The 26,447-nt window shown below is 60.7% G+C and overlaps 13 protein-coding genes across 13 annotated transcripts in view; 4 read left to right on the top strand and 9 right to left on the bottom strand.

The window, feature by feature from the left end:
• Nucleotides 1-41: 41 nt before the first annotated feature.
• SDRG_00033 (hypothetical protein) lies at nucleotides 42-2,842 on the bottom strand (the record flags this gene model as incomplete). The annotated part of the gene is made up of 3 exons (XM_008605495.1): nucleotides 42-764; nucleotides 1,607-2,113; nucleotides 2,166-2,842. The coding sequence occupies 3 exons, from the start codon at nucleotides 2,840-2,842 to the stop codon at nucleotides 158-160; spliced, it is 1,791 nt and encodes a 596-aa protein (XP_008603717.1). The 3' UTR covers nucleotides 42-157.
• A 58-nt stretch (nucleotides 2,843-2,900) lies between these two features.
• SDRG_00032 (hypothetical protein) lies at nucleotides 2,901-4,458 on the bottom strand. The gene has a single exon (XM_008605494.1). It carries the CDS (start codon nucleotides 4,444-4,446, stop codon nucleotides 3,040-3,042), a length of 1,407 nt encoding a protein of 468 aa, XP_008603716.1. The 5' UTR covers nucleotides 4,447-4,458; the 3' UTR covers nucleotides 2,901-3,039.
• Nucleotides 4,459-4,597: 139 nt separating this feature from the next.
• Nucleotides 4,598-5,935, bottom strand: SDRG_00031 (hypothetical protein). Its single transcript, XM_008605493.1, has one exon. The coding sequence runs from the start codon at nucleotides 5,909-5,911 to the stop codon at nucleotides 4,772-4,774; it is 1,140 nt and encodes a 379-aa protein (XP_008603715.1). The 5' UTR covers nucleotides 5,912-5,935; the 3' UTR covers nucleotides 4,598-4,771.
• A 272-nt stretch (nucleotides 5,936-6,207) lies between these two features.
• Nucleotides 6,208-7,490, bottom strand: SDRG_00030 (hypothetical protein). The gene has a single exon (XM_008605492.1). It carries the CDS (start codon nucleotides 7,458-7,460, stop codon nucleotides 6,306-6,308), a length of 1,155 nt encoding a protein of 384 aa, XP_008603714.1. The 5' UTR covers nucleotides 7,461-7,490; the 3' UTR covers nucleotides 6,208-6,305.
• Nucleotides 7,491-8,286: 796 nt separating this feature from the next.
• Nucleotides 8,287-9,507, top strand: SDRG_00029 (hypothetical protein). The gene has a single exon (XM_008605491.1). The coding sequence runs from the start codon at nucleotides 8,300-8,302 to the stop codon at nucleotides 9,392-9,394; it is 1,095 nt and encodes a 364-aa protein (XP_008603713.1). The 5' UTR covers nucleotides 8,287-8,299; the 3' UTR covers nucleotides 9,395-9,507.
• Nucleotides 9,508-9,924: 417 nt separating this feature from the next.
• On the top strand, nucleotides 9,925-11,825 carry SDRG_00028 (hypothetical protein). The gene has a single exon (XM_008605490.1). It carries the CDS (start codon nucleotides 9,953-9,955, stop codon nucleotides 11,744-11,746), a length of 1,794 nt encoding a protein of 597 aa, XP_008603712.1. The 5' UTR covers nucleotides 9,925-9,952; the 3' UTR covers nucleotides 11,747-11,825.
• Nucleotides 11,826-12,509: 684 nt separating this feature from the next.
• SDRG_00027 (hypothetical protein) lies at nucleotides 12,510-14,062 on the bottom strand. The gene has a single exon (XM_008605489.1). The coding sequence runs from the start codon at nucleotides 13,921-13,923 to the stop codon at nucleotides 12,580-12,582; it is 1,344 nt and encodes a 447-aa protein (XP_008603711.1). The 5' UTR covers nucleotides 13,924-14,062; the 3' UTR covers nucleotides 12,510-12,579.
• Nucleotides 14,063-15,102: 1,040 nt separating this feature from the next.
• Nucleotides 15,103-16,073, top strand: SDRG_00026 (hypothetical protein; the record flags this gene model as incomplete). Its single annotated transcript, XM_008605488.1, has 4 exons — nucleotides 15,103-15,277; nucleotides 15,330-15,387; nucleotides 15,423-15,705; nucleotides 15,741-16,073. 4 exons carry the CDS (start codon nucleotides 15,103-15,105, stop codon nucleotides 16,071-16,073), a joined length of 849 nt encoding a protein of 282 aa, XP_008603710.1.
• Nucleotides 16,074-16,375: 302 nt separating this feature from the next.
• Nucleotides 16,376-18,296, bottom strand: SDRG_00025 (TKL protein kinase; the record flags this gene model as incomplete). Its single annotated transcript, XM_008605487.1, has 5 exons — nucleotides 16,376-16,626; nucleotides 16,671-17,065; nucleotides 17,109-17,472; nucleotides 17,522-17,947; nucleotides 17,975-18,296. 5 exons carry the CDS (start codon nucleotides 18,294-18,296, stop codon nucleotides 16,376-16,378), a joined length of 1,758 nt encoding a protein of 585 aa, XP_008603709.1.
• A 414-nt stretch (nucleotides 18,297-18,710) lies between these two features.
• Nucleotides 18,711-22,101, bottom strand: SDRG_00024 (hypothetical protein). Its single transcript, XM_008605486.1, has one exon. The coding sequence runs from the start codon at nucleotides 22,086-22,088 to the stop codon at nucleotides 18,768-18,770; it is 3,321 nt and encodes a 1,106-aa protein (XP_008603708.1). The 5' UTR covers nucleotides 22,089-22,101; the 3' UTR covers nucleotides 18,711-18,767.
• A 906-nt stretch (nucleotides 22,102-23,007) lies between these two features.
• On the top strand, nucleotides 23,008-24,274 carry SDRG_00023 (hypothetical protein). Its single transcript, XM_008605485.1, has 6 exons — nucleotides 23,008-23,114; nucleotides 23,160-23,260; nucleotides 23,309-23,445; nucleotides 23,493-23,545; nucleotides 23,590-23,963; nucleotides 24,016-24,274. The coding sequence occupies exons 1-6, from the start codon at nucleotides 23,036-23,038 to the stop codon at nucleotides 24,220-24,222; spliced, it is 951 nt and encodes a 316-aa protein (XP_008603707.1). The 5' UTR covers nucleotides 23,008-23,035; the 3' UTR covers nucleotides 24,223-24,274.
• SDRG_00022 (hypothetical protein) lies at nucleotides 24,220-24,856 on the bottom strand. The gene has a single exon (XM_008605484.1). The coding sequence runs from the start codon at nucleotides 24,766-24,768 to the stop codon at nucleotides 24,454-24,456; it is 315 nt and encodes a 104-aa protein (XP_008603706.1). The 5' UTR covers nucleotides 24,769-24,856; the 3' UTR covers nucleotides 24,220-24,453.
• A 790-nt stretch (nucleotides 24,857-25,646) lies between these two features.
• SDRG_00021 (hypothetical protein) overlaps nucleotides 25,647-26,447 on the bottom strand; it is a gene marked incomplete at its 3' end in the record, with an annotated part of 2,487 nt that continues 1,686 nt past the window's right edge. Inside the window, exon 3 of the mRNA XM_008605483.1 lies at nucleotides 25,647-26,334. Coding sequence (XP_008603705.1) covers nucleotides 25,647-26,334 — 688 coding nt within the window. The remainder of the gene's footprint in view (nucleotides 26,335-26,447) is intronic.

Here is a 26,447-nt window from a genome sequence, read left to right as displayed (position 1 = left end):
GGACTGTGGATCGAGTTTTCGACACATTTCGACGAATAGAACAGTGTCGTAAACATATTTTGAAGTGGGAAAAGAGCTATACAAGCATATCGTGTCGTTGCCTTCAGATGTGGAACAGGCGGTCGAGTAGAGAAGTACATATAATTTAGTTTACGCATCAAGGGCTGTTGGCGCGGGCGTCGCGGGTCTCCTTGGCCTCTTCCAGGTTCTTGGGGCCAAAGCCGTACGGAAGAAGGTGGTCGATCGTCGTTTCGAGCACCTCGTCGCCGTCGCAGATCATGCGGACGACCATGTTCGGGCCAAATTCGTTGAGCACTTGGCGGCACGCGCCGCAGGGCGACGTCGCCTTCTCGGTCGGCGTGTAGATGCAAATGGCTTCGATGTGCGTCATGTTGCCCTGGACGCGCGCCGCGTACACGGCCGTGCGCTCGGCGCAGTTGCCCAAGGGGTACGAAGCGTTCTCGACGTTGCAGCCGGCAAACACTTGGCCGTCCGACGTCAGCAGCGCGGCGCCGACGTGGAAGTGGCTGTACGGCGCGTAGGCCGCCAGCGACGCCTTTTTGGCCGCGGCTTCCAGCTCGGTCCAGTTGATCGAGGTCATTGTATCGTAGTTGGTGATGGGGTGGGGTGCGCGCAACAAAGGCAAATTCAAACTGAGTGTCGACTTCAAGCAATTACACCAGTTGAAGATGCGTTTGTAGAGGTTTTCGTGGTGCTGGCGACGTCGCTGCGACACGCCGCCGACCGCGTTGGGGATCATGGTCCTACTCTCGAGCTCAAAGACTCATCTGAAAATGAGGTCACGCGACCGGCAGCATCGATGCGACGCGCGACGGGCAGGCGGAGCACTGGCATCTCTGGACGACCCCAAGCGTGCAGCAGGCTGAAACACCGCGTGCAGCAGGCTGAAACACCGCGTGCAGCCGGGAGAGTCTGTGTCGCGTACCGCCAAGATGCACTGCAGAAAAACGTGTCACTTGACCGGATTCAAAAGCGCTGTGATTGGCTATTGCAACTTCAACGTGCGCGCGGACGCGACCTGGTTGAAGGGTTGATGCACCGAACGCGGCTTCGTCCGCTGCGGGCGCTGCCTTGCGCTTGCTATTCGACGTGTCTCGGCGCAAAACTCCGACACCAACGGGTGTAAAGTGGCGGCGGCGTCGCTCCGTCCAGACGCCTTTTAGAAAATGCTACGTTGACAACCACACTCCTCTCCGAGAGCCACGCCCGCTGCATGTTGAGTGCAAGCCTTTTCGATATCTTGCATCTCGAGGGCGACCTCATGCAGGTGGGAATAACGATCTGCCGACGTCCATTCAAAAACCGAGTTCAAAATGGCATTCGGCGCCAACGAGCAAGCTCTGCCAGCTTGACAACTGCAGTCGCCGTTGCAGGTCTGAGCATCGCACGGAAGGACAGGCTCGTCATAGGTTGCGTGCGACACAGCGTGGACCAGTAGCTCCCGTGACGACGCGTCAAAGTGCAGCGCTCGGTACCTGAGCCTCTGGGTATCGCGCTAGACGTAGTCCATATAACGTCTTTTACATAAATTCCACTCAACCAACTAGACACAAGGGATATTGACCGCGGTGGCCATCTGGGCGACCAGTTCGTGTCGGCCACTCCTCGATAGATCGCGCAGTGGTCTTCGCGGTGGACGCTGCGAAGACCCCGGCTTCGGCACCACACGCAGCCATAGTCGCTCCGCAAAACAAAGCCGTCGCGAACGGTGCCATGGATGTAGTCGTCACGGAGGTCGCTGCAGGCGATGGTCGCATGGCCCATCTCAAAGCAGTACTTGCACATGGCACTCGTCGCCGCCTTGCGCTTGGCTTTCCGTGCTGTTTGGCGCTTTGGTGGTGCCTTGCGCTTTCTTCGTACAGCGGTCGGCGGCGCCAGTGTCACGTCGGCGGCCACCGGGGGCGCCGTCTCGCTCGTTGCTACTGACGGTGGCGGCGCGCCGAGTCGACTGTGAATGGCAGCGATGGCCGCGTGCCGGGCTGCCGTGACCGCGTTGCTCGGTGGCAGCAGCACGGCCGAGCGTGGGAGACTGTCCAAGTACTCGACGACACGCCGCTTGAGAAATGCTTTGATCCCAACCACCAATTTGAAGCTGCCACGCCTGGAAGAGCGACGACATGTGCGGCCCACATGCCTGCGCAAACAAGGTCGAGAGCAGCTTCTCCCTAAGCTGCGCTTGGTACTCGTCCAGGAGTACCTTGGCGTCGTCGTTGGCGTCCATCAGCGTTTGCAGCTCAGCGTCGGGCGTCAAGAGCAGGTCGGTGAACGGCTGCGCGGCCGCGTCAAAGTCTCTCACAAACGCGGCTGGTGCATGCCAACGACCAGGAAGCGTGACGTCGGCGACGTGTTCGTGGAGCAGGAAAAGGTCCCGGTTCGCCGCTTGCACCTGCCGGCGCAGCGCGCTCCATAGCGCAAACGGGTCCATCGCGCAGTGTCCGAGCGCGCTCTGGACATTCAAGTGGAGAGCGGCGAGAAGGTACCTGGCGGCACGCCGGGCGACACGCTGGCCCATACATTGGCACTCGAGCAACGTGTACGCGAGGACGCGGTCATGCACCCTTTGCCGGCGCTGCCCGCGCGCGTACTCGAGCTGGTCCATCGACTTGTTCTCGGCGTCGACCGGCGGCTCAGCGGCCTCGGCCGACTCGCGAATGTGCGCTCGCTGGGCGTCGTTGAGAAACTCCGGCAGCGTCGGGTCAGCGTAGGCCTGCGTCATGTAGTAGGCGCTATAGCCCATCGCCGACGCCGACGTGAGGAAGGCTTGCTTCCACTCGTAGTAGCCCTTGAGCGCCAAGAGGACCGGGCCGGGGTATGTGGCCATCGCGCTTGCTTGTTCTCCAAATATGGATTTGCCCGGCCTTCTAAAAACACTATTTCAAAAAAAGATCACACTATATAAATAGTGTAATAGGGCTAGGGCTCGTCTGTGCGGCCTCCGCAGCGAGGACGGCGAAGAGACCAACCAAGAGCTATTGACTAAACGACTACGCTAACACTAGTTAAAAAGAGGTCATGGACTCAGGACGGCTTGCGACGGTTGTGGACGTAACGAGCTGGGTTGGCCGCCTGAGCGTTGACGAGCGATGCGAGCCGTGGGCAGCCTTTTGCACGGTGCGGCAGGACATGCCCGAGCTTGATGCAGTGGGTGCAGCACGCATCGTCCGGAACCGAAAAGCCTCGCGTCACCTGGAAGCGCGCAACGTCCGCGACAAACTGCTGGCAGGCAGTGAGGTGGTGCGGCGCCAGCCGACAGTAGTTGCACATCGCATTGTCCGCCGTCATTGGCAATGGCTTTGGCGGCCTCGGGGCGGGCTGCTGACGCGTCGACGGGCGACCTGCCGATGCGACGGGCACGCGCGATGGTGGCGTCCGCTGGAGCGGCGACATGCTACCGACAGGACCGTTCGTTGCTGCTTTTTGCAGTGGCGTCGGAGTCGGCGGTCGCGCTGCCTTGAGAATAGATGACGAGGGGCTCGTCACCGAGGCTGGCCCGAGCGTTGTTGGCAGGTTGATCTGCATTTTTGGCTTTTTTGTCGATCGAAGGGACGTCTCGATGCCCGCCATGCGCTTGCGCTGCGTCTCGTTCCGGTCGTCGTCGCTCGAGAGAAAGACAGCACTCGCCGGTACCGAGTTGACGTACTCGAGGAGACGGAGCTTGGTGGTTGCATAGTCGAACGTCGTTGGGTTTGGCTTGAAGAGCGACGTCAAGTTGGGGGCGACGGCGTGGGCGAGCAAGCACACTTGCAGCTTGGCGGTCAGCTGCGTCTGGTAGCGCGTGAGCACCGTGTGCGCGCTTTCCATGTCGTCGACGCCGACAAAGAGACTCGAGACGTCGTGGAGCGAGAGTAGCGCTGTCAGCAGCGCGGCCACCGCTGGCTCAAACGCGGCAAAGAAGGAATCTGCCGCCGACGGCCGCTGCAACTGGATGCCCAGCGTGTACTCGAAGAGGCCAAAGACATCGTAGAACGGCGGCTGGCTCTGCGTCATCACGTACTTCCAGAGACTGTGTGGCGTCTGCGGCTGCGGCGGCAGCTCTGCGCCCAGCGATGGCGCAATGGCACTTCGAAGGTACGCAGTGGCCTGCGCCGCCATGGCGCCTTGCAGCCGCTTGACTACCGACGCCACAAGCTTGGACGTGACCATGGCGACTTCGCTATGGTAGCGCTTGGTGGCGCCGGCGAGCTCTTCGCTCGAGAGGAGCTCCGCGTACACGGGCGTCGCCGACTTGGTCGCGACGCCATGGAGCCGAGCGCGCTCGTCGGATGAGATGAGCTCTTCGAGGTGGGCATCTGCGTAGTTGTCAATAAGGTAGTAGTTAACGTACTTGGCGGTCGCCGGCGCCTGCAGGAAGAGCGGCTTCCAGAGCAGAAAGCCATCCCATGCTTCCAGCTTCGGGCCATCGTACGTCCCGCCGTTCTTTGTCATCTTCTATTTTCGGCGTTTTGAAAATACGGTCATTTTCAACGTGGCATCTGCCACGTGCTGCGGCCCCACAAGGCTCCAGCGATGACAACAAGCGACTTAGCGCTTTCTTCATAGCACTATACTCGCTCCAAGTGCAGTGCAGTCGAATTGGCTGTCGCTCGCACCGGTGCAAGTCGGCAGGGCTCTCCCATTGTTGCATGATGCGCCGTTGGTGTAGATGTGGCAAGTGCCGAAAAAGAGTCGAATGACTAGAAACACCCAAACAAGGCCCGAGGACACGGACTCGCATGCAACGCATTTGACGCTACGATAGTACTAGTACTCGCTACGCAGCGGCCTTCCGAGCTCGCCGTAGTTTCTCCAGCGCGGCTTCAAATTCAGCGGCCGTTGCGCGCGGTGGCCCCGACGACCGCGGTCGCACCGACTCGAACGCGAGCCGGACGTCACCGTACTGCAGATCGAGCTCCAATTGGCGGCAGCGCATCGTACTGTGGAGCTTGACATCCCCGCGGACTTTGCAGTAGGCGCAAGCGAGGTCGGGTGGCAGCTCGAACGTCGACCGAACGCAGTTGTAGCGTACGTCCCGGCGCAAGTCCCCGCAGTTGCGCGTGGCATGCTTGGTCGATGAACAGTACAAGCACTCGAGGGTGGCGCGTGGCGGACGAGGACGGGACGCCTGTTGAACAACCTTGCGACGCGCCGACGCGTGGACATGCGTGGCAGCTTGAGGTGCTGGCGCCGGTGGCGACGATGCTACGTCGTCGGTCGGTCTTGCCTTGTAGCTGCCATGCACCACACCCGACCGCCGATCGTGGGCGAGACGGCTGCAGTACGCGGCGTCGTGGCAGTCGAGTACACCAAAGAGGCGGCAGTAGCTACACACAAGCCATGCAGGGACGATAGCCCCGGCGCGCACTGAGTCGGCGCCAAGATCCATGCGCAAGGTCGCGCAGCGTTCGAGGGTGTGGCAGTACGTCGAGCAGTACGAGCATCCGTACGTCGCGAGCGCGTGGCTTTGCGGATCGAGCTTGGGGCACGCATGCGTTGGGTGCATGCACGTATTGCAGATCGCGCAGTCGCTATCTCGGAAGCGGCGTGGCTGGTGCGCAGAGTCGTCCAAGGTCAATGCGTCGGTGGCCGCGCGTCGGCGCTTGCGTAGCGGCGTGGCCGCGTCAGTCATGGCCGTCACAACGCGTTGCTTGATGCTAGCATAGTCCCATCGAGGCTCATCTGCTCGCCACGTTTGAAGCTGCGTCGCCAGAGCCGGTGGAAGCGTCTGCGCCAGCAAGACGCATTGCAGCAGGTCCCGGAGCCGCCCAAGGTCATCACCACACGAGGCGAAGAGCGCATCGAGAAAGGTAGCTGACGACGCTTCCAGCGCGCTGAGGTACGCTGGGCCAGAGCTTCCGGAGCTCGTGTAGCGGTGCTGCAGCGCCTGCGCGAACGCGCCGACGATGTCTGCCATTGTGGTCCAAGGTGTGGCATCCGGATACCAAAAGTAGAAACGCCAAATAGTATGTAGGTGTAAATTCGTGTGTGTCTAATCGTACAGTCGTTTAGTCGAAGTAAACTGCGCAGTCCAACGCGAACATGCGACTACCACCTACTAAACGACTACATAACTAGTAGTACACGATTGCATGGACTCGCTTGCCAACAAGAGCGTGCCGGGCTGCTCTTAGTACACTGTCTAGTGATGATCTCGGTCTCGTGTGCGACCACATCTGGATCGGTGTGCATCCAGTGACCCAAGAGACTCCAGAGTGTAGCAGTCGCCTGCACTTCAACAACGCTTCGACTAAAGAATTCAACTAAACTTGACAACATGCAAAAGGTCGCCCGCCTCGTCAAGGCGTTCACTACACCCGAGGGGCGGAGCGCTTGGCGGGCGTCGGGCTCGGACTGCTTGCGCGTCGCTTGGCCGGACGCTTCAAGGACGAGGTCGACGCTGCCGCTTTAGTCGACATATTCTGCTGCTCTGCGCGGCGCGCAATGTCTCCAAGGGTCTGCTGCCCATAGGTCGTCAAGCGGGGTTGTCGGGCGGGCGCGGGCAGCGACGATTTGACCGGCGCGCGCAGTGGCGGTGGTCGACGGAGCGCTGCAGCTCTGCCATCCGGCGACGGTGGCGGCGACTCCGAGTCGCTGGTGTCGTTGTCGTCGTCCAGAATTCCACACATCGGACGGTGACCGAGAGGTCGCAAGCCACTCGGCTGCGCCAAAAGTGGGATTTCCGTCGGGTCCGCGGGTGGCGCCGGCTTGCGGAAGAGGACATGCATCCGAGATGAGCCAGAGTCGCTGGCTCTCGCCACGGGTCGAGGCGCGACGACGTCTGGCGGAGGCTCGTCCTGTGGCGCCGACGCGAGCTGCACGAGCTGGTCGAAGTCCCAAGCGTTCAGCGCATCTTCCACGCCTTGGCGGCTGCGCATGCGCGCCGGGTGCGCAAAAAGAAGAGTCTTCAGCTTGGCCGCGATCGCCGCGCGATATGTCTCGGGCGTCCACGGCGCGGCGGCGTCGTAGGCCAAGAGGCCATCGAGAACTGCGCCGACGGCCGAGTTGAAGTCGTCGGGAGCTGGCACCGACGCCGTCGCTGTCGAGGCCACGAGCGCATGGAAGGCCGTACAGAGCTCGACCGGCGACTTGGTGACGAGCCCGAGCAGCTTTTGCCACAGGTTGAACGGATCCATGTCCACGCCGTCACGGCTCAGGTCGCGCTGCACGGCCTTGGGCAGACACGTAAAGAGGCGCATCGACGCGAAACCGCGCCGGGCCTGCTGCGACTTGGCAGCAATCAAATCGCGCAGTCGCCGCCCCTTGACGCCCACCGGGACCTCGGCTGCGGCGTCCGCCTTGATCTTGGTCAGCTGGTAGTCCGGGAGGCCCACCGCTGCGTCGTCGTGCCCGCGGACGCGGTAGTAGGGCGCCAGCGCAGGCGCCGAGTCGAGAAAGCTTGTCGACCATGTGTGGAAGAGCTCCATGTCCAGGAGCTCGGGCGCGTCAGCGTACGCAGTCGTCATCGTTGCTCGGGCGTGCTCCTCAAAATTTTGGATCGGAGCCCTAGTAATTAATTGTACACTATTCGCGTGATGCATGTACACTATTTACGTGTTTCGCAATTCGCGATGATGATACACGAGCGTAGCTCCAGGCGGTGGCCATCGGACCTCCAGCTCGCATACATCCATGCTCTTGACGAAGCGGCTGGTAGCGCCATGGAAGAGACTGAGCTCGAGAGCTCAGATGAAGCGGCGGCAGCTCGACACTGCGCCAACGACCGACGTGTCAAGAGGTCCAACGACCGTGGCACACTTAGTCTGCGTACGAGTAGTGCTACTGCGAGCAATGGGAACACAACCTAAATGATGGAGACCCGTCTGCGATGACGCTGATGTCGTGCTTCGGCTCGTTGAGCCGCCGCTGTCCGCGTGTACAAGCGAGGTTGGTGAGCGTATCCATAGAAACAACGGCGTATGTCACCGCTCGTTCTATGTGTTGCAGCTTTAAGCAGACGGTTGGGATCCCAAGGTCCCGAAAAGCGCGTCGTTGACGTGAGCAGTCTCGAGCTGCGCCAAGCAACGAGGCTTAGCCCGCACCGTCGGACGTTCCGCGCTGAGATGCTGGTGCCCGTCGGCACGCCAATGGAGGCCAGCTAGGCTCAGCAATAGGCAACGGGAACGCTTCCATCATCCATACCAATAAGGCGACTTTGATCTCCCACAACCGCCGGATCGCTGATTCGCGTCTTCTGATTGGTCCGCGAAAACCCGTTTTTGCACGCTGATTGGCTCGTTCTAAATCGAGCGTTTTGCACGATGGCGCCAACGCCACCCAGTGCCCAGAACCCGTTTCCTCTGCAATGTTCACAGGTCCGCGCCTGGAGTGCCTAGATGGGCTATCGACGTGGCAGCCGGCGTTCCTCGCGGCCAGTGACGCTACAATGACCGCCTACTACACGCGTCCCCACTACCAGGACGCGACCATTGTCGACACGATTGGCCCGGCGCGGTTGCACGAGCTGCAAGTCACCGTCAACGCCGCGATGCCCGACGTCCCAGACGACCTCACGCCGGCACAGCGCGAAGGCGCCGAGATCATGCGCCAGCGCCATCTCGACGCGCGTCTCAAGGACGCCATTGCTTCCGAGTGCAGTGAGATTCGATCGCAGAGAGTCCAGTACGCGTGCGAGTACCTCCTCTCGGCCATTGCGCCGTCGCTTCATCCTCATGTGGCGCCGACTACGGACCCGTACGGCATGTGGCAGCGACTGACTGCCGCAGCGTCCAACGACGTGGGCTCGCTCCAGCGCGCCTACGCCAAGGTGACCGACATGCGCTTCCAAGCCAAACGACCCAACTACGAGGCGCCGGGCGATTTCTTTCAGCGCTTTGACGCCGCTGTCGACCCGTTCTTGGAGCAGCTGTTGACGTCGCCCGCCGACGTCGACGCGCCCGCCGTGGCAGCGTACAAAACGGCGTTGACGACCAAGCTCAAGTGTGTCTTGCTGGCGCACGCGTCGGGCCCCCATGATGCGAGTGTGCTCTCGGGGCTATCATCGTCGGACGTCGCCCGCGTTCAGATTCACTTGCTGCCGTCGATGGCCAAAGCAAGTGCGCGCCCGATGCCGTCGTCCCACATGGCATGTGCCTACTGCGGCTACGACGACCATCGCATTGGCATGTGCCGGCAGCACACCTTGGACTGGGAAAATCGCAATTTCCGCACGGATTTCATTACCGGAAGTCTACCGTTTCCGACCATCGACGGCCAGGCGTGTACGCTTGCGTACGTCCCGCGCACCGCGAGCGATGAAGCGGCGTTGATGCGGAAGGGCCTCATTCGCAAGTACCGCGGCAAGCGCAAGGAGGCGCCAGCTACACCCGTCGATATCGCCGAGAAGCGACAACTGCTGGAAGAGCGCTGCATGCGCCGCAGCCGCACGTCGACCTTGTAGCGCTGTAGGTATGCCCGCCATCGTCGAGGGTCGAGGAAGCGGGAAGCAGCGTTGTCGTTCACGTAGCCCCCCATGTATAACCCTATAAAGAAAGTTAGTCATGCAGCACCTGCAGCTTCGTTTTGGTTGAAGCAGGACGGGCGGTATGGCCACGGGAGCGGTCGTGTGCTTCTGGCGCCGCTGCCTGTCTGCCAGCTGGATGCTGGCAGATCGTTGGTCGCGGTTGTTGATTGGCCAGAATTACCAACGTATCTAACACTTTTGTTTAAAACACATACGTGTTACAGAATTCGAAGTGCCAGGTTTGCCTCTCGCAGGCATACTAGCGTCGCGGTATCGAGTAGCGTCGTTTAATTCGTGAACGCACCGTATTGAATCGAGCGATCCTTGTTGGAGGACGTAGTCTTGAAGCGCACTGGCCGTATCGATGGCATGTGTCGGGCGGGACCTATACTGTATTTCCACCTGTTTAATACTCCTAACATATCGTAACACTCGGTTATAACTGGATGGATTCCTGATTCTGGATGCACCAAGCAAGTTGCGGGGCGACGCACGATGGTCCGCTCCTCGCCATTCGGCGGCCCGCGCCTGGAGCAGCTCGCGCAGCTTCCCGCATGGCAGCCGGGGTTCTTGGCCGCTGCCAGCGCCGCCAACTGCGCTACCTACTATCTCGTTAACGGCTACGAAGACCCGGGCCACGCCAACGCCATTGGCCCAGCCACGATGCACATGCTCATGGCGGCGGCAGACAGCGCGATTCCGGACGTGGATGATGACACGCTCAGCGACGTGCGCCTCCAGGTGGCGATTGCACGCCGCGCGCGCCAAGTCCAACGACGCGTTGTCGAGGCCATCGCCAACGAGGTCGAGACGATGCACCAGCGCGCCGTGCGCCACGCCAGCCAGTACCTTCTCGCTGCCATTGCGCCCGCGCTGCATCCCAACATTCACAATGCTTCTAGTCCGTACCACATGTGGCACCAACTCTGCGCAGCCAGTCGTCATGGACTTCGAGAGCTCTACGCCCTGTACACGCGCGCCTCGACCGCGACCATCGACGCGCCTGCGTCAGTCAACCACGTACAACGAGCGATCATCGATCCATTCTTAGAAGCCGCGCTGCCGCCGACGACGCTACCCGAGTGGCCGGCGGCAACGACGGCGGCCGTGGCCGCGTTTGCAGCCGAGATGCGCGCCAAGCTTGCGATGGTGCTTCTCACGCACGCCGCGGCCGACGCCGTTCCCGATGCGACGACCTTTGAGCACGAGCACTGGGACGTTGCCGAGTACACACGCTTCCTACAGATGCGCGTCAGTGTCCAGCACGCACCGCCTTTGACGCTCTCGCCCAAAGACGTTGCCGACGCCGTCGACACACCCGAGGTACTGCTGCGTCCGGAAGGTACCGACGACGTCGCCACGCCAGTCGTCGAGCTTACAGACATCGAGCCCGAGACTGAGGTGGCGAAGGAACCCGTCGACGTCCTGGAAGAGGCTCCAACGTCGGCGGGCAATACGGCTGCACTAGATCTTGAGCTGCCGCTTGCAGATGAGATGGTTGAGCCCGAGATCGAGGCATCGCCTGTCGACGCTGCACCGCCCATCGTGTCTGTACCGCCCGCCATGTCTACACCGCCCGTCGTACCGGCGCTGTCCAGGCCCGCTGAGCCTCGTCCCATGACGGTGACGCCTCTGGATGCGCCGTCGGTCGTTTCGTCAGCTCCAGCGATCTCGAATACGGCTTTCGCACCGCTGAGGAGCAACACGGACGAGCACAATGCTTCTGCTGCCTCCGAGATCGCGTCGCCACCGGTCGTCCCTGCAACGCCCGAGCCCAAGGAGATGCCTCGCTTGGCAGTGACGCCGCCTCCCGTCCTCTCGCCACCACCACCCGTCGCCAGTGCTGCCGTTGCGCGCTTACCAAACGACGTGCCAGCGCTTCCCGTCAAAGCAGAGCTTATTCTGTCGCCCTGTGAGCCAATGACCGAGGCCATTGATCTGTGCTCGCCGGCTTCCACGCCGCCGCCCGAGTATACGTCACCTCTCGACTCGGTTGCGGTCAAGACCGAGCTGCTTGCGCCACCAGCGCCAACTGTGCCTGTCCGAGTCACCCACGTCCGGCGTCCGTCGCAGTCCCATGCCGCACCGCAACCACACGCACGCGCGCCACCGTCGGAGCCCGTCGTCACCAAGATCCAAGGGTTCAAAGTCACACGCATCAAGATCACCAAACCCAAGGCGTCGGTCGCAAGCAAGCGCCAAACGCCATCGACCGACGACGAGCCAAGTGCCAAGCGGTCAACACGTATCAAGACCGAGCCCGTCGTCAAGCCCGAGGTCGTACCCTAGCCCTATCATAATGCTGCAGAAACCATCAAAACTAAGATCTCGTTTGCTAAATAGATCTAAAGATTCATGAAATTGTTGATGTTATGGCAGCAAGGACATTGAGTAGTAGGCAGCACTAGGCCACACGTCTGTCCTATTTGGCCGCATCTATATCGTTGTTACACTACGACACGTCGACCGCCGTCGCGCCGCAGCAAAGCGCGCTTGAGTGCACGGAGGCTCTCCTCCGTCGCAGTCTCTTCGCTCATCACCGCGAGCGCTTGGCGAGCCAAACACCGGACGAACTTCGTCCAGAACCACCTGTGGAGTGGCCTGTGCGGCGGTCGAGGCGTCGCGCTACTCCTGCTTCTTGTCGGTATTGGAGCGCGTAGTCCTAGTTGTTGTTGGTGAGTGGGTGGTCGAGTAGAGCGGAGCGGGCAGTCTCGCGAGGCTACAGGAAGCGGAGGTGGTTGTGGCCAGTCGGATGCAAAATGGAAAATGAAGGTTTGGCGACTCCACATTGCAGTCATGAGTGTAAAATCTCAAGCAACCCTTTGTACAGTACTTGCTTCTTGTATACCGAGTGTAAAAGATATGAACTCAACCACCTATCCGTAGGGAGAAGCCTGGACCCTGTCGCTCTCACGAGCTCGAGCCGCAGCCACTGCAGCCCGCCGACTCGCTAGCCATAGCCCAGGCCACAGCTAGTAGATCTGCGTGTACAGTCGGTCCGCTGGCAAGACTCAGCCCTACCCCTACTCCCAAGTGCAGCAAAAACACGCCATCCCAAATAAACCGCCGACTTTATACAAAGTTAGTTAGACATCATGTACACTCACGTAGCAACGCATCGACTAGGCGCCAAGCCAATGGCGCTGGCCAATCTCGAGGCCAATGGTCGCGCCAGACGAAATGCCGAGGAAGAGACCGAGACACATGATGGCGCCGGCCGACTCGCGGTCTTCTTGGGGCAGCAAGCGCGGCCCGAGGCCAATCGTGATCGTGCTCAGGACGCCGGTCGAGAGGCCGAGGAGTAGATTCACGAGCAGCTGCCACACTACATTCAAGGCGTGCGCCTCGGTCAGCAGGTACAGCGGGTTATGGCCGTCCCCAGGCAGCCCCACGAGGAGCGCAAGGAACAGCAAACCGCGCGCGATCGTCCACCAAAAGCACGAGTGCAGAGTAAAGTACGGGTAGAGCTTGGGCGCGAGCATGCGGCCGGCAAAGTCGCCGTAATTGTAGCTCAGAAGCACGCCATTGACATACCAGTTGGCCCAACTCGCACCGTTGGCGAGCTGGTACCCGGACGAGATGCCAATGCCGGGGAAGCTCACTAGCGAGACGACGAAGATGAGGCACTGGCTCACGAGCGGCAGAAAGAGCACGTGGGTGATGCGCCCGAGACGGGCCCACGTCGCCGGCAGCGCCTCGCGCCGGGACGCAGTCGTCGCATTGGTCCGCGCGACCAGGTAGATGAGCGACGGAATGCGCAGCAGCTCGTGGTACACGATGAGCGCAAGGAAGCAGACCAGCATAAAGATGCTGAAGAAGATGTAGAACGAGACCTGCTGGATCTCGTGGAGTGCATGCGTCGGGGGATCGAGCCCGCCGACGCACAGCTGGATGAGCGTGTTGAGCGAGATGTTGAGGATGCCGGACGTGCCATTGCCGAGCTGCATGGCGTTGGTGAAGATGGCTTCGGGGAAGAGCGCCGAGAGCGCGTAGAACGTGGCTTCCGTGAGCGAGTTGGAAAAGCCGACGGTGCCAAACGCAACCAAGACGATGCGACCGCCCACGTCGGGGGACACATTGCACACGTCTTGGAGGACGATCGCGAGCGCCGAGAGAAGGTAGAGGCTGTAGCCGACGCGGACGCGCCAGAGCACGCCAAGCTTCGAGTCGAGCCCGAGCAGCACTTGCACCAAGTGCCCGAGGAACATGGGCCATGTCGAGATCGGCGTCGTGAGGTACTCGAACCGGAACGTCGTGTTGACAAACCGCGCGGCGTAGTACGTCTGCGCCGACAAGCACGAGTAGTAGGCCCAGAGGCAGCTGCCGTTGAGGAAGAGCAGCGACCACCAGATGAAGCGCGTGTGGAGGCGAATGTCGTCGAGGACCGAGGCGGGCATGACGTCGACGTCGTCCGTAAGGTCCTCGGCGCGCACGTACAGCACTGTAGTCGTAGCTTTCGGATCCATCGGCGAGAGCGACTAAAGCCGTGTGAGCCTCGACCATCGCAGTATAATCGGACACCGAGCTACTTGTTGAAGTGGTAGCCGTCGCTGTCGCGTCGCCACGAGTCCCTGCGCACTGGCCACTGACGCGTGAGTAACTAGCGAGGTCGCCGTGGACGTAGAGACCTCGGCGCGCTCGCCAGCTCACTCGTTGCTGAGTTGCAGCGAGATGCAGGAGGTAGAATGCGTGCACGCTGCTGGTGTCGCGCGAGCGAGCAAAGAAGATGACGCTGGCGCGAAAGTGGAGATGGATGGTAGCGGAAGATGGTCTACAGTGACGAGTGCGACAGAGCGTTGCTTGGTGCTGGAGGAAGCCGTGATCGAGAAGAGATCGCGTGACGCAGCAGCAACGACGGCTACTGGCCGCTTCTTTCCTCCGAGTATGAGCCCATGAGAGCGCTCACCAACGCTCCATGCGGCGGCGACGCACCTGCGTCGATGGCGCAGTCGCGAAACCTCCCATGCCGCAGCTGACAGGACGTGACCACTGTCGGAAGAGGAAAGGCTGCTGTGGTCTGGTCGAATCTGTTCTTTGAGAAGAGCGAGTGCTCGCTATTGCGGGTGTGTTGGTCAACCAGCGCTTCAAGCATGCTCGGCCTTGACAGTAGAATCCAAGATCGGCGATCGAAGCCAGTTGCACCCGACCAGCGCTGCTCGGAGGCTGCCACGTTTCCTGTTTCTCAAGCGCATTCCGGTATGTGATTGGTGAATAATCTGCAGATATTTTTGGAATTGACCAATGAAAAGGGTGCATATTCGGCCAAGTGCATCACCTCGCCGGCAGCACCGACCGACGCTAGCCGGCCCGTCCACGACGCTCCATGATAGCCTGATTGTGGCTATACGTTGCACAGTTTAGCAATTAAACTGTACTTCAAAGTCGAGTCTACGGCGGCGTCTTCCGTCCTTCCGACGCGTACCTTGGCCAGTGGCTCTGCCACGTCATCAATCCTCGGTCCATGGCGTGGAGCGGGAGACACACATCTGCTAATCACATCCTCTATTCGTGTCCTTCTGCGCCACCTGAAGCACATCGTGCTCTTTGGCACCACCAAACGACCGCTCCCGTCCTTTTATTATCAAGCAGCTTGATCGTCCTTCCTTCATCTCATTTGGCCCTTCGTGGCGTTGAGTTGCAGGAGGATGCTGCGTCCGAGTCGCAACATCCTCCTGCAACTCAACGTCCTCACCGCCAGCTTTGCGCTCAATATCGCGCTTCTCGGTGTCGGCGGCAACAACAAAATGTCATTCTACCTCCCGTTCCCGCGGTTTTGGCAGCGGCCCTTGGTGGTCTTTTCGCCTACGCCCGCCGGACGCCGTCCCCAAAACGTACCAGCGACGATGACGACGACCATAATGATGACGCTGAGGCTTTGGCCACGCCCGGACGATCCCGCTTCTTGTCCTGCTCGACGGTGCGCTCCTCGCGTATGCCAGTATCGACGAGAGCTGCGCGTTTCCAGGCTTTTGGGCGCTGCTGCCGTCAACTCGTCCTCTTGGCTGCGGGTCCCGACGCCGTTCTCGACGTACGTCACCGGTGTTGACCTGCCCAAAGACTTTGTTGAGTTTGCAGACCACGCCGACAAGAAATCGCCCGAGACCTGTGTCGTATTGCGCCCGGGTGGAGAAGCGCGCAACGGCCTCCTCTTTGTCATTGGCGACTCGCACGCGGACATGCTCAAGCCCCGCTTTGTGCAGTTGGCGACAAAGAACGGGCGGCCCGAGTTTCACGGCTACCTCACCATGGTCAAGCCGTGCGCTTCGTTTCGCACTGGTCCAAGTACCTCAACCCGGGCAACGTGACGCATGGTGCGTCGACGCCGGTCTGCTGCGCGTACGCCGGGCTGCCCTGCACCGAGCAGTCGATAGACGACGTTGAAGCGATTCTGAGCAACTTTAGCAGCGCGCTTCAGGAGCTGAGAGCCTTGGGTAACCAGGTATTTGTGGCCGACCAGAGCCCCCAGAGCGGCCGCCAAAACCCCAACATGTGGCTCAACGGCGGCGACGGCGTGGTGCCGCCGCCGCTCAGTCGTGCCGAGTACAATGCCTTGCACGCGTGGCTTCTCACCCGAAATGCACACGGCTGCGACGTTAGCCAATGCGACGCTCGTTGACTTTCAAAGATTATGGGAATCGAGATGACGTCTTCATGACAGGCTCGAAGGGCGAGCCACTCATGTGCTGGCAAAACCACCTGCGTGTACGGCGCGCACTTAGTTGTCTGTAGTCGATTGAATCTGTTATGCCCATTTAGGTCATTCGTTGAAGCTACTCGGACACTGCCATCGGGAAATTGCTTGTCAATATAGGGCCAGGGTTCAAGTGAGTTTCACAGACAGGTTGTGGTTATCACGAAGATTGAACTATAAAAACTGTATGCATTGAATGGGTTTAGGAGCATCATTAAATGGCAGACTCAGGTCACTTGGACTTTGGCCAACGTTGCTGCCACGTCATAGATCGTTGGGCGGTCGACTGCTCGGAACTGAAGGCACGCGTCGGCCAACGTCTTGACCCAAAGTGGGCACGTCTCGCTGAACGTCGGCTTGGTCGAGCCGTTCAAGACGCCACCGATGATCGCAGGGTCGGCGAGCGGTTTGCCCGTCGTCGGGTTGGTCAAATCTTGGTACGGAATGTGGTGCGAGTCAAACTCTGAGAGGAGCATGCCTTAGCAAAGAATAAGAACTAGTCCACCAAGATAGTTGTCGTACCAAACGAGTACATGTCGGCCGCCACCGAGTACGCGCTCTCAAGAAGGACCTCGGGGGCCATCCACCGGAACGTCCCGACACCCATCGTCATGGTGCCTTGGACGTCTTCCTTGGCGACACCAAAGTCGACGATCTTGACGCCTTTGACCGAGTCCAGCAGCACGTTGCGGGACTTGAGATCGCGGTGGACAATGTTGAGCGAGTGGAGGTACGAGAGACCGTCGACGATTCCCCGCAGCGCCTCGAGCTTCATCGCCCACGTGTACACGCTGGCGTCATGCGCTGCCAAGTAGTCCTTGAGGTCGCCTTGGTCCATGAGCTCCATGACCGCACACAAGTCCATCGGGGTTGTCCAAGCAGCGCCGATGAGCTTGATGATGTGGGCCGAGTTGAACCTACGCCTTGGTTTAGAAAGAGTAGAGAGATGTGATAATGCACCGAGCCATGAGTTCGATCTCGTTGACGAAGCTCTGAATGTCGGCGTTGGACCGCCGACTGCTCTGGAGTTGCTTGACAGCAACGGGAATGCCGTTGTAGGAGCCCTTGGAGACGGCTGCGAACGAGCCGTAGCCGAGGACGCAGTCGAGGTGCAGCATTGCTTGGTCGAGGCGGACCTTGTAGAGGCCACTGAGGTCGATGAGGCCAGCGTTGGGGTTGCGCTGTTGGTTGGTCGAGATGAAGGGCTCGACGAGGCTGATGGAGGTCGTCTTCTTCTTGTTCTTCTTGGATCGCAAAACGAAGAAGACAGCTACTAAGATGGCGATGACGACGGCCGCGCTGCAGCCGACAATGACGGTCGTATCTATGAAGCCACGTCATTAACCACGTCATGCCAGTCATGGACGGCGTACTGTCGTTGGTCGTCGTGATCACTGGCTGCAGCGTAGCTATCGCCGTAATCGCGGCTGGCTGCGACGTCGCTGTCACCGTCATGCTCGTTGGCTGGGGTGCACTTGTCGGCCGGGGTGAGGCTGTCACCGCGGCTGTCGTCACCGATGGCAGTGTAGTCACCACGGGCGTCGTGGTGATGGTGCGAGCGAGCGACACGGCAACGATGGCTTTGTCCCAGATGCTGTTGAGGCTGCTCGAGTCTTCCGTGAACGTTGTTGTTGATCCGTCGGCACTGGAGGCAGTCATGGTGTAGCCGGGAGCGACCATGATCGACGAGATTTGGTTGGAATAACCACTTTTGAGTGTTTTCTGGCCCGTCGAGAGCAGCAGCACGCCGCCCTTGTAGTTGACGTTGGTGTACAGCGCCGCAACGACGAGGTAGTCGTCTTCGTTCGTGCGTGCTCATGTAGCACTGGTCCGGCGCACCTCGTAGGATTCGGCCTGGGCTTGCCAGATGCGGCCAAGAGTTGGTGTTGAGCTCATCCACTCCATGTAGAAGAGCGCATTGGTAGCCGTCAAATGCAAGTCGCAAAGTTCCGTGGAGTAGGTCACAAAGACGTAGCCGGGCTGCACTTGGACCGACCTGATGTCATTTTGCCAGCTGCTTGTCAAGTTCGTGAGCCCTGCTACGTCCAAGCTGAGCGCGTAGCCGTTCAAGTCGGAGCGATCGTAGACCGTGACGGGGGCTGCAGAAGCAAAGACAGCGAGCGCCGTGGCGACGAACGCGCAGAGCATATTCAATTGCAAAGTGCAGTCTGCAGGGTCATATTGGCAAGGTTGATACAGGATTGCACAGGATTGCCGTAGCTATTGCGGTGCCAAGGAATCACATGTTGCTCCTGAATCCATTCATCTCCCACGTGATTGTTGATGAATAAACTTGGTGTCGGTGGATGGGGTCTCGATACCTTTCACTTCTTGCTAGCGTTTCCCGAGTGCGTAGCCGTCCAAACGCTGAGCCGACAGGGTCGACAGCGCTGTAAATTGCGAGCACGACCAAGTCCAATACTAGTACCTTCTGCAGGTCCAGTCGGCAGCCTGCTCCTGCCGCAACGGTTGTTGGTGAAAGCGACCAACGACCAGACTGACGATGGACCGATCCAAGGACCCTCAACCTCTGCTCGCTTCACAAGTGCACCAAAGCCAGCGTCGTACCGAGGACAGGGCAAACCCCGCTGCGTGTTATATTAATATTACTTGTTTTACCTACTTGCGTACCGAGCGCGCCCGCACAATACGACGCGGGCCGCCGCCTTGCTTGGGCGGCGCTTGGCCCATCGAGAAACCCCCCGCAGCAGCAGGAGGCGCTGCGTTGAAGCCGCCGCCAAACGGAGCCGCAGGAGCAGCACCGAAAGCATTGGCCGCTGGCGCACCAAACGCCGGGGCCCCGCCGAATGCAGAGGCCGCCGGCGCGCCAAAGCCACTGTTGTTGTTGCCACCGAACGCCGTCGGGGCGCCAAAAGCCGAGGGAGCCGGCGCCGCGCCAAAGCCAGCACCCGCTGCAGGAGCAGGGGCGCCAAAGCTCGGCGCAGCGTTAAAGGCAGGTGCAGGAGCACTGCTGCCAAACGCCGAGGACGAGCCAAAGCCCGTTGACGCCGTTGGGGCACCGAACGCCGGCGTCGCGGCCGGTGCAGCACCAAAGGCAGTGGGGTTGAACGCCGCCGGTGGTGCAGCGCCAAAGGCGGTCGTGGGCGACGGCGACGCAAAGGCCGAAGCCGACGACGGCGCGCCAAAGGTCGTCGTGGCGCTTGGGGCGCTGCTGCCAAAGCCAAACGAGGTCGCGTTGCGAGTCGCTTCCGTCGTCGCCGGCGTGCTGAACGCAGGCTTCTCGGTCGACGCACCGCCAAACGTAAACGTGGGCTTGTCGCCAAATGCGGTCACCGGCTTGTCGGCCGTCGCGCCAAATGCACCCAACGAGTCGGTCGGCTTGGACGCGCCAAAGTTGAACGACGTCGACGGGGCAGGTGCCTCTGCCGTTGTCTTGTTGGCGCCAAACGTAAAGGATGGCGACGTCGTGGGCTTGTCGGTACCGAACGAAAGCGCCTTGTCGGCAGGCGGCGCAGAGGACGCCGTGCCAAACGAGAGTGCTGGGGCCGCAGGCGTCTCGGTCATGTCCTTGGGCGTCGCCGCGCCAAAGCCAAAACTGGTCGTCGCCTTGTCGGCCGTCGCGCCAAATGCACCAAACGACATGGTCGCCTTCTCTGCGGGCTTGTCCGCCTCCACCGGCTTGGCGGCGGCATCCGCGGGCTTGTCGACACCAAAGCCAAAGCTCATTGCCGTCTTCTTCTCATCCGGCTTGGCGGCCGACGTGGTGGCACCAAAGCCGAAGCCCAAAGCAGGCTTGTCCGCCGGCTTGTCGGCAGCACCAAACGAAAAGCCCGTCGCGGACTTCTCCGCCGGCTTGTCCGCAGGCGACGAGGCACCAAAGCCAAAGCCCGTCGATGGCTTCTCGGCCGTCGACGCGCCAAAGCCCAAGCTTACAGCAGGCTTGTCCGCTGCCTTGTCGGTCGTCGCAGCGCTGAAGCCAAAGCCCGTAGCTGGCTTGTCGGTCGTCGCAGCGCTGAAGCCAAAGCCCGTAGCTGGCTTGTCGGTCGGCTTCTCCGACGCGGGAGCGCTGAAGCTGAAGCCGGCGGCGGGCTTGTCGGTCGGCTTCTCCGACGCGGGAGCGCTGAAGCTGAAGCCGGCGGCGGGCTTGTCGGTCGGCTTGTCGGCCGCGGGAGCGCTGAAGCTGAAGCCCGCAGCAGGCTTGTCGGTCGGCTTGTCGGTCGACGAGATGCCAAAGGAAAAGCCAGCCGACGGTGCGTCCGCAGTCTTGGCCGCCGGCGCGCTAAAGCCAAAGGTCGGAAGCGGCTTGTCGGTGACATCAACCGGCGCCGAGGCATCGGTCGTCGGTACCGTGAATGCAAACGTCGTCTTGGCAGGCGCGCTGTTGCTGTCGTCCGAGGCCTTGCGCTTCTTCTTCGACTCCGGCTCGCTGGTGACCACCGGGGCAGGCTCGGCCGTCGACTTGTCCGTGTTGCAGCACGGGCACTTGGCCTGCGCCGCCTTGTTGTGCACCTTGCATCCCGGGCACTGCCACGTCCCGGGCGCTTGGACCAAGAAGCGCGCCAGCGGGTTGCTGCTGTCCATGGCCGGCGCCGGCGCCGACGTCGACGCCACGGGTGCAGTAATCGACGGAGCGACAGGGGCAGCGACCACGGGCGCAGCCGACGGCTTGTCCGTGTTGCAGCACGGGCACTTGACCTGCGTGTCCTTGTTGGCGACGTAGCACGACGGGCACTTCCAGCCGCCGGGCGCCGACTGCTTAAACTTGTCGAGCGGGTTGGAGCCGGTGCTCGTCGTTGTAGGTGCCGTCGACTTCGAGAACGTCGGCGGCGACGTGACCGGGGCCGCCGTGGGCACGACCTGCACGGGCTGCACGGCCGGCTTCTGCGACGTGAGCGCCTTCACGGGGGCGACCTTCATCGACGGCGGCTTGGAGAAGGCGTACGCGACAGGTACGTTGAGGAGCGACTCCTTTGACGTAAACTCCGTGTCCTTGGGCGGAAGGCCAAAAGCAAACACGTTGCCGGTGGCCTTGCGCACGCTGGTAGTCGCCGGCTTGGGCGCAACAAAGACCGCCGGAGCCGGCGTCGCCGACGGAGCAGGCGTCGAGGCAACGGTCACGGTCGTGAGCACGGGCGGCGGCGCCACGGACGTCGGCGGCTGGACGACCGGCGGCTGCGGAGCAAAGATGGGCAGGCTCTGCGTCGGGAACGCGGTCTTGGGGCTCTTACTCGACATATCCACGTCGTTCGTCGTCGCCGTGTTATCTTGGACTTCGAGATGGTACTTCTTCCACGACATGCTCATGCTCGGGAGCGGCTTCTTGGCCTCTTGCGCGAGCGGGTCCGACTCGAGGGCCTGGAGCGTCGCGAGGATGCGGTCCGTGACGGCCTTGGCGTGCTCTTGGCGCTCGTCCATCGACTGCGCTGCGAGGAGGCGGCTCGGCGCCGGGCGCTTCAGGCGGCGCTCTTCGCGAGAAAGGGCATACGACTTGATCAACGCGCCGCGCGAGAGCTTGGCCTGCTTGGCCGGCCGTTCTTCAAACAAGTTGATCGGCACGAGCGGCTCGTCCGTGCGCGCGCGCGCGTACCGCACGACAGGCTCCGAGTACGTGCCGGGCACATACTGCTCGTCGTCGTTGCCTTGGTCGTGCACGCTCGAGTCGAGCACCTTGCGGGCCTTCTTGGGTGGCGTCTTGGTCTTGCGCGTAAACTCAAAGACCGGCTCGGCCTTGGTCTCGGTCTCGGGCTGGTCGTCGCTGAGGCCAATGCGGGCGAACGTGAAGCCCGACCGGCGCGCCGGCGAGAGCGGCGTCGTCTTGAGCGGCGACTTGGGGCGGCGCGTCGGCGTGGGCGGCGCCGGCGCGGGCTCATGCTCGTCGCCTAGGAAGGAGCTTAGCAGCGGGACATGCTTTAGCACGCGCGTCCAGCCGGTCCATGCGCTGGCCCGGCGCCCGTCCTCGTCGTCGTGCGCTCGCTTCATCGCAGGACTTTATACTACGAAACCCAAATCAACTTTGGACCGGATTATTCGGTGCGCGGGCCACAGGTTTTTGACCAATCAGATCGCGGGATTTGGATTTCGCCGCGCAATTCCACCAATCAAACGCGAGGTCAATCATCCGGATACCGTATGCGGAAATTCGAAGCCCGGGTGGTGGCTGGAAACACGCTGACGTTTCACACGTCGCAGGCCTAAAAAACCGCGCGCGCCGCGCGTATAGTGGGATGAAGAACGAAAGAAATTCCCACGTGTGTTTTTCACGCTTCTCACGTAAAATGCACGTTTCCCACGTGAAGAGAAAACGGGCGCGAAACCGCCCTCCCGGCGGGAACCGGATAAATTGCCCTGTCCCTGGTCGTGCTTTAAACATTAAAAGACATAAAAGAATTAATAAAAGAACACGCGTGTTTCCCGCCACCGCCATTTCGGCCATCGACAAGCCCGCCCCCGACAGCATTATACATCACCGACGACAGTATTGTCCATCAACCAAAATACCAAGTTAGTCGTGATGGACTAGACGGCGGTGTTAAAACTCGTTTACCCGAAAAGACTAAAGACCCGTCAAATCGCAGTGCATCTTCCCGCCACATGCATCCTCGAAGCCCTTTACGCGTTGTGATGAGGGCTGCTTATCGATTACTCGTTTTAGTTAAAGCACTAGTTAGCTAACACTGTAAACACAAAAAGTCAAAGCTCGACTCTGTGGACACTCCGCGCTAGTATTCAATTCAACGAGCTCTTCAACTAACGTTAGTCGGTGTTCGTATCGCTCAGCGCCTCGTCCGTCCCCTTCAACTAGCTAGCTAGTCAGTGTCTCTAACGTTAGTTAGTTAGTAGTCTGCTTGATCCGGTAGCTAATTATAGGGGCGTTTTGAGTCCCAAAGCAAATTCACTCATTTGACCGACTATTCGCACATTGAACCATGGAGGGCGCGAGCGTCAACATTGGCAACTACAAGGGCGTCATGCTCTGCAACCGGCCCTTCAACAGCGTGAGCTCCAGTACCTCGTCGCCACTTCGAGCCTCGCTGACGCCAGCTTATTTAGCGCAAAAGGAGGTCGCCGCCGTCGACAAGAAAGGTCCGTTCCTCGGTGGCATCCAGCCCGCGCCCATCGGCACCAACGTCCCCATCTTCCACGAGCCACCGGTGCCCTAAGGATGCCATCAGTATCGCTGCCTCACACGCAAGTATTAGCATGCGGTGAAGCGCGATAAGAAGAACACGGCGCTCTCCAAGCACAAGAAATGGCTCCACGACCTCCAGAAGGAGCGCGACCGGCTCGAGTCGGCGCTGCTCGAGGACGAAGCCGCCAAAGACTCCCGCAAGGACAAGTATCCATCACACTAAGTATACTCCAATGACTAAAACACACCACTAGGTTTGCCAAGCGCGAAGCCGATCTGCGCGCCAAGATCCGCCAGCGACCCCAAGGTACACCCATGACACTTATCGGCCGAGGGTTTAAGGCGATGTAGACGACGATGAAAAGGGCGTCTTGGCCTCGCGGCCAGCGTGGGCGTTGACCAAGGACAAGGCCGAGAGCAAGCGCGACCAGCAGGATGAAGACAGCGTCGACGACCTCTTAGCGTTTGCCAACAACCTCGACATTGACACCTTCCTGGGTGACGTGGAGCTCAAGGCCCAAGTCGCCCAGGTCGACGAGCAGCTCGCGCAGCTCCAGGAGCTCGTCAACCAAGAAGAGGCCGACGAGAAGAAGGGCGAAGTCCGCGAGCGGCTCCAGCAAGAGAGCCTGGAGCGGCAGTACCTCAACGCGGCGACGCTCGCGCGGCTAAGCGCCCGCGACGCCAAGGACAACGACGACGACGATGACTCGAAGAGCGTGGCATCGGTGCGTCTGGCTCTATCTACGTAGCTCATCGAATGCGTTCGAATGGACGTAGACGGTCCTCTCGGAATGCAAATCGATCCGGTCCGTGCACTCGACCAAGTCGGTGCTCGCGCTCACCAAGCGTGCGGAGCAAAAGCTGTCGCTCGACTCGATTCCCGAGCCGCACGTTGTGACACACGACGAAGAGAGCGGGACGCGGCTCCTCAACAAGCACCTCACGAGCAACCTCCCGTACATGCACCGCAACCCCGCCGTATGATCAACTAACAAACTAACTCGTTTCCATACGATTTACACCACTCGAAACGAAATGACGACTAGTAGTCGTTGTAGCAGTCGAGCCGTCGTTGTCGCCGCTACGTCAAGCGACCACGTAGTCGTACTTGTATCGAGACTGGATAGACCACTTCAGGAACTGCGTTTCCATGACGCCAACGTCTTCTCGAGGAAGAGGGTAAACGCTGGTTAAATAGGTTATACGACGGTGCGACTAGGAAGACGAGGGCACGGGCAGCTTGATGGGCTCGGCCCAAATGACGTGGTCGGCGTCCTGGCTGTCGTCGAAATCGTCGCAGTCGTCGTCGTCGCTCGAGGCGACAGGGTCGACCCAGAGCTCTTTGCAGCCCGATCTGTGGGTTTCGGGCGGGCGGCTCGTCGACTTTTTCTTCTTCTCGAGGCGGCGCTGGTTGAGATTCGCCTTGACGCGGTGGAACTCGCAGAGGCTGTGGAGCTGTCCGTTCTTCTTGACGGCGCGCGGGAGGAGGCAGACCTTGTTGCGGTACAAGCACGGATGACTCGACTCCATGACGCCGCAAATTCCCAAGTGAGCGACCCGCTTGATATATCAGACGTCGCACAGAACAAGATGATTCCTTCGCGACATGCGCCCCCGCCTCTTTTGCGTCGACGCAATTCGCATTTACGTCGGTCAGTCGTGTCACGTCCCAGGTCGACAGACAAGTTGACCCAAAGATGCAGACGTGGCCTTTCTTTTCAGCGAAGTACCGTAGGCACTACACCGTAGGTAACTTCCTCTCGAAATCCTCGAAATCCAAGTTGAAATTTGCCTTAGTTCTTTTTTGGAGAAAAAGGGCGACAAAAAGCCTACGGTTGCGAATACGTGGCAGCGCCACACGCCAAGACGGTATGCGAAGGCGATTACGCCATTTCGAGGTCGGGCTCACTGCGGTGTCTCGGTCGCCATTTGCCCAGCGCGCTTATGCAGCGACCTAGAAGTAGCCAGCGCCACCGAGATACACTGCGGTGCCGTTCAGAAACAGGCCTCCCGACGCTTACGTAGTCGTCTTCTTGTCGACGCAAGCAGCGTCTGATATCGCGCTCGTGAGCCAGGACGCTGGGTTATCACGCATCAAGTTCAACGTGACGGTCATTACACGCCTCCGCCCATGATGATGCGTGCTACGTTCGCGGGGCTGGCTTCTTTGGTAGCTGCCGGGCGAGGTCGATGCCCGTCGTCCTATTCTCTACGACGTCACGACCACACGGTGCAAGCTTGCTACTGCAGTCGACGACCGGCGTAGTGAGGAAGCCCCTGCGGCGACGACCGGTGCGGCGTCCGAGACTACCGTAGCACTGGCCATCAACCGCCTTTTCACATAGACAGGCAACACGGTCGAGTGATGGTGACATCGCATCCGATAACTATACATCCGAGGACATGGACTAGGAGACGGCGACACGCAGCGTTAACAGCGTCTGGATGGCGTCCGTCTTCCTCGCCACTTGCTGCTGCTGCATCGCGAGCAGGTGCGTCGCCATTTGGTCGCGCATCTCGGCCATCGGGAACGCGAGGTGGACGCTGTCGCCGCCGCTGCGTACGCGCAAGTGCGCCTCGTCGACCTCGATTGCGACCGCGTGCAGTGGGTGCAAGTGTGTCACAAGCCCAAACGTCCGGTCGGCCGCGTCTGGTCGCACGACGACAAAGAGGTCGGCGTTGAGGAGACAGTACACGTCCGCGTCGGCGAGCACGCAGGGCACAAAGCTGCGCTCGGCCAGCGGCAACGGCTCGCGTAGCTTGTAGTGCCGCCGCAGGACCGCCGTGTCTTCTTGCTGGTCGGTCGACAGCGCCGTCATCGCGGGAAGGACGGACTGAGACAGAAGATGCAGCGCATCCAACGTGCGCAATAGTTCGACGAGCAGCGTCGCGCGCGAGACGGACAACGACGACGTCTCCGCTGCGACGAGCGTGGACCACTGCACCTCGCACTCGTCGCTCAGCTTGTCGCGTGCCGTCGTCAGCGACGACGTCGCTGCTTCCCACGTGGCTATGTCGTTGGGGACGTCGGCTTGGTACTGGTCCAGAAGCGACATGAAGCGGTCCGCAAAGCTGGCTGCCCAGCACGGCGCGCGGCTGGACCCCAACGTCGTCATGTGCGACAGCATATCGAGTGTGATCTGCAGCGACTGGAGGTGCAGAGGCGCCGCCACGTCACGGAGGAGGCCGTCGATGAGCGCTGCGTCGTA

The sequence above is a fragment of the Saprolegnia diclina genome (genome assembly GCF_000281045.1).
Source record: "Saprolegnia diclina VS20 unplaced genomic scaffold supercont1.1, whole genome shotgun sequence".
In the NCBI taxonomy this organism is placed as follows: domain Eukaryota; phylum Oomycota; class Saprolegniomycetes; order Saprolegniales; family Saprolegniaceae; genus Saprolegnia; species Saprolegnia diclina.
Note: the sequence above shows the minus strand (reverse complement) of the source record. Positions and strands in the feature narration are given on the sequence as shown.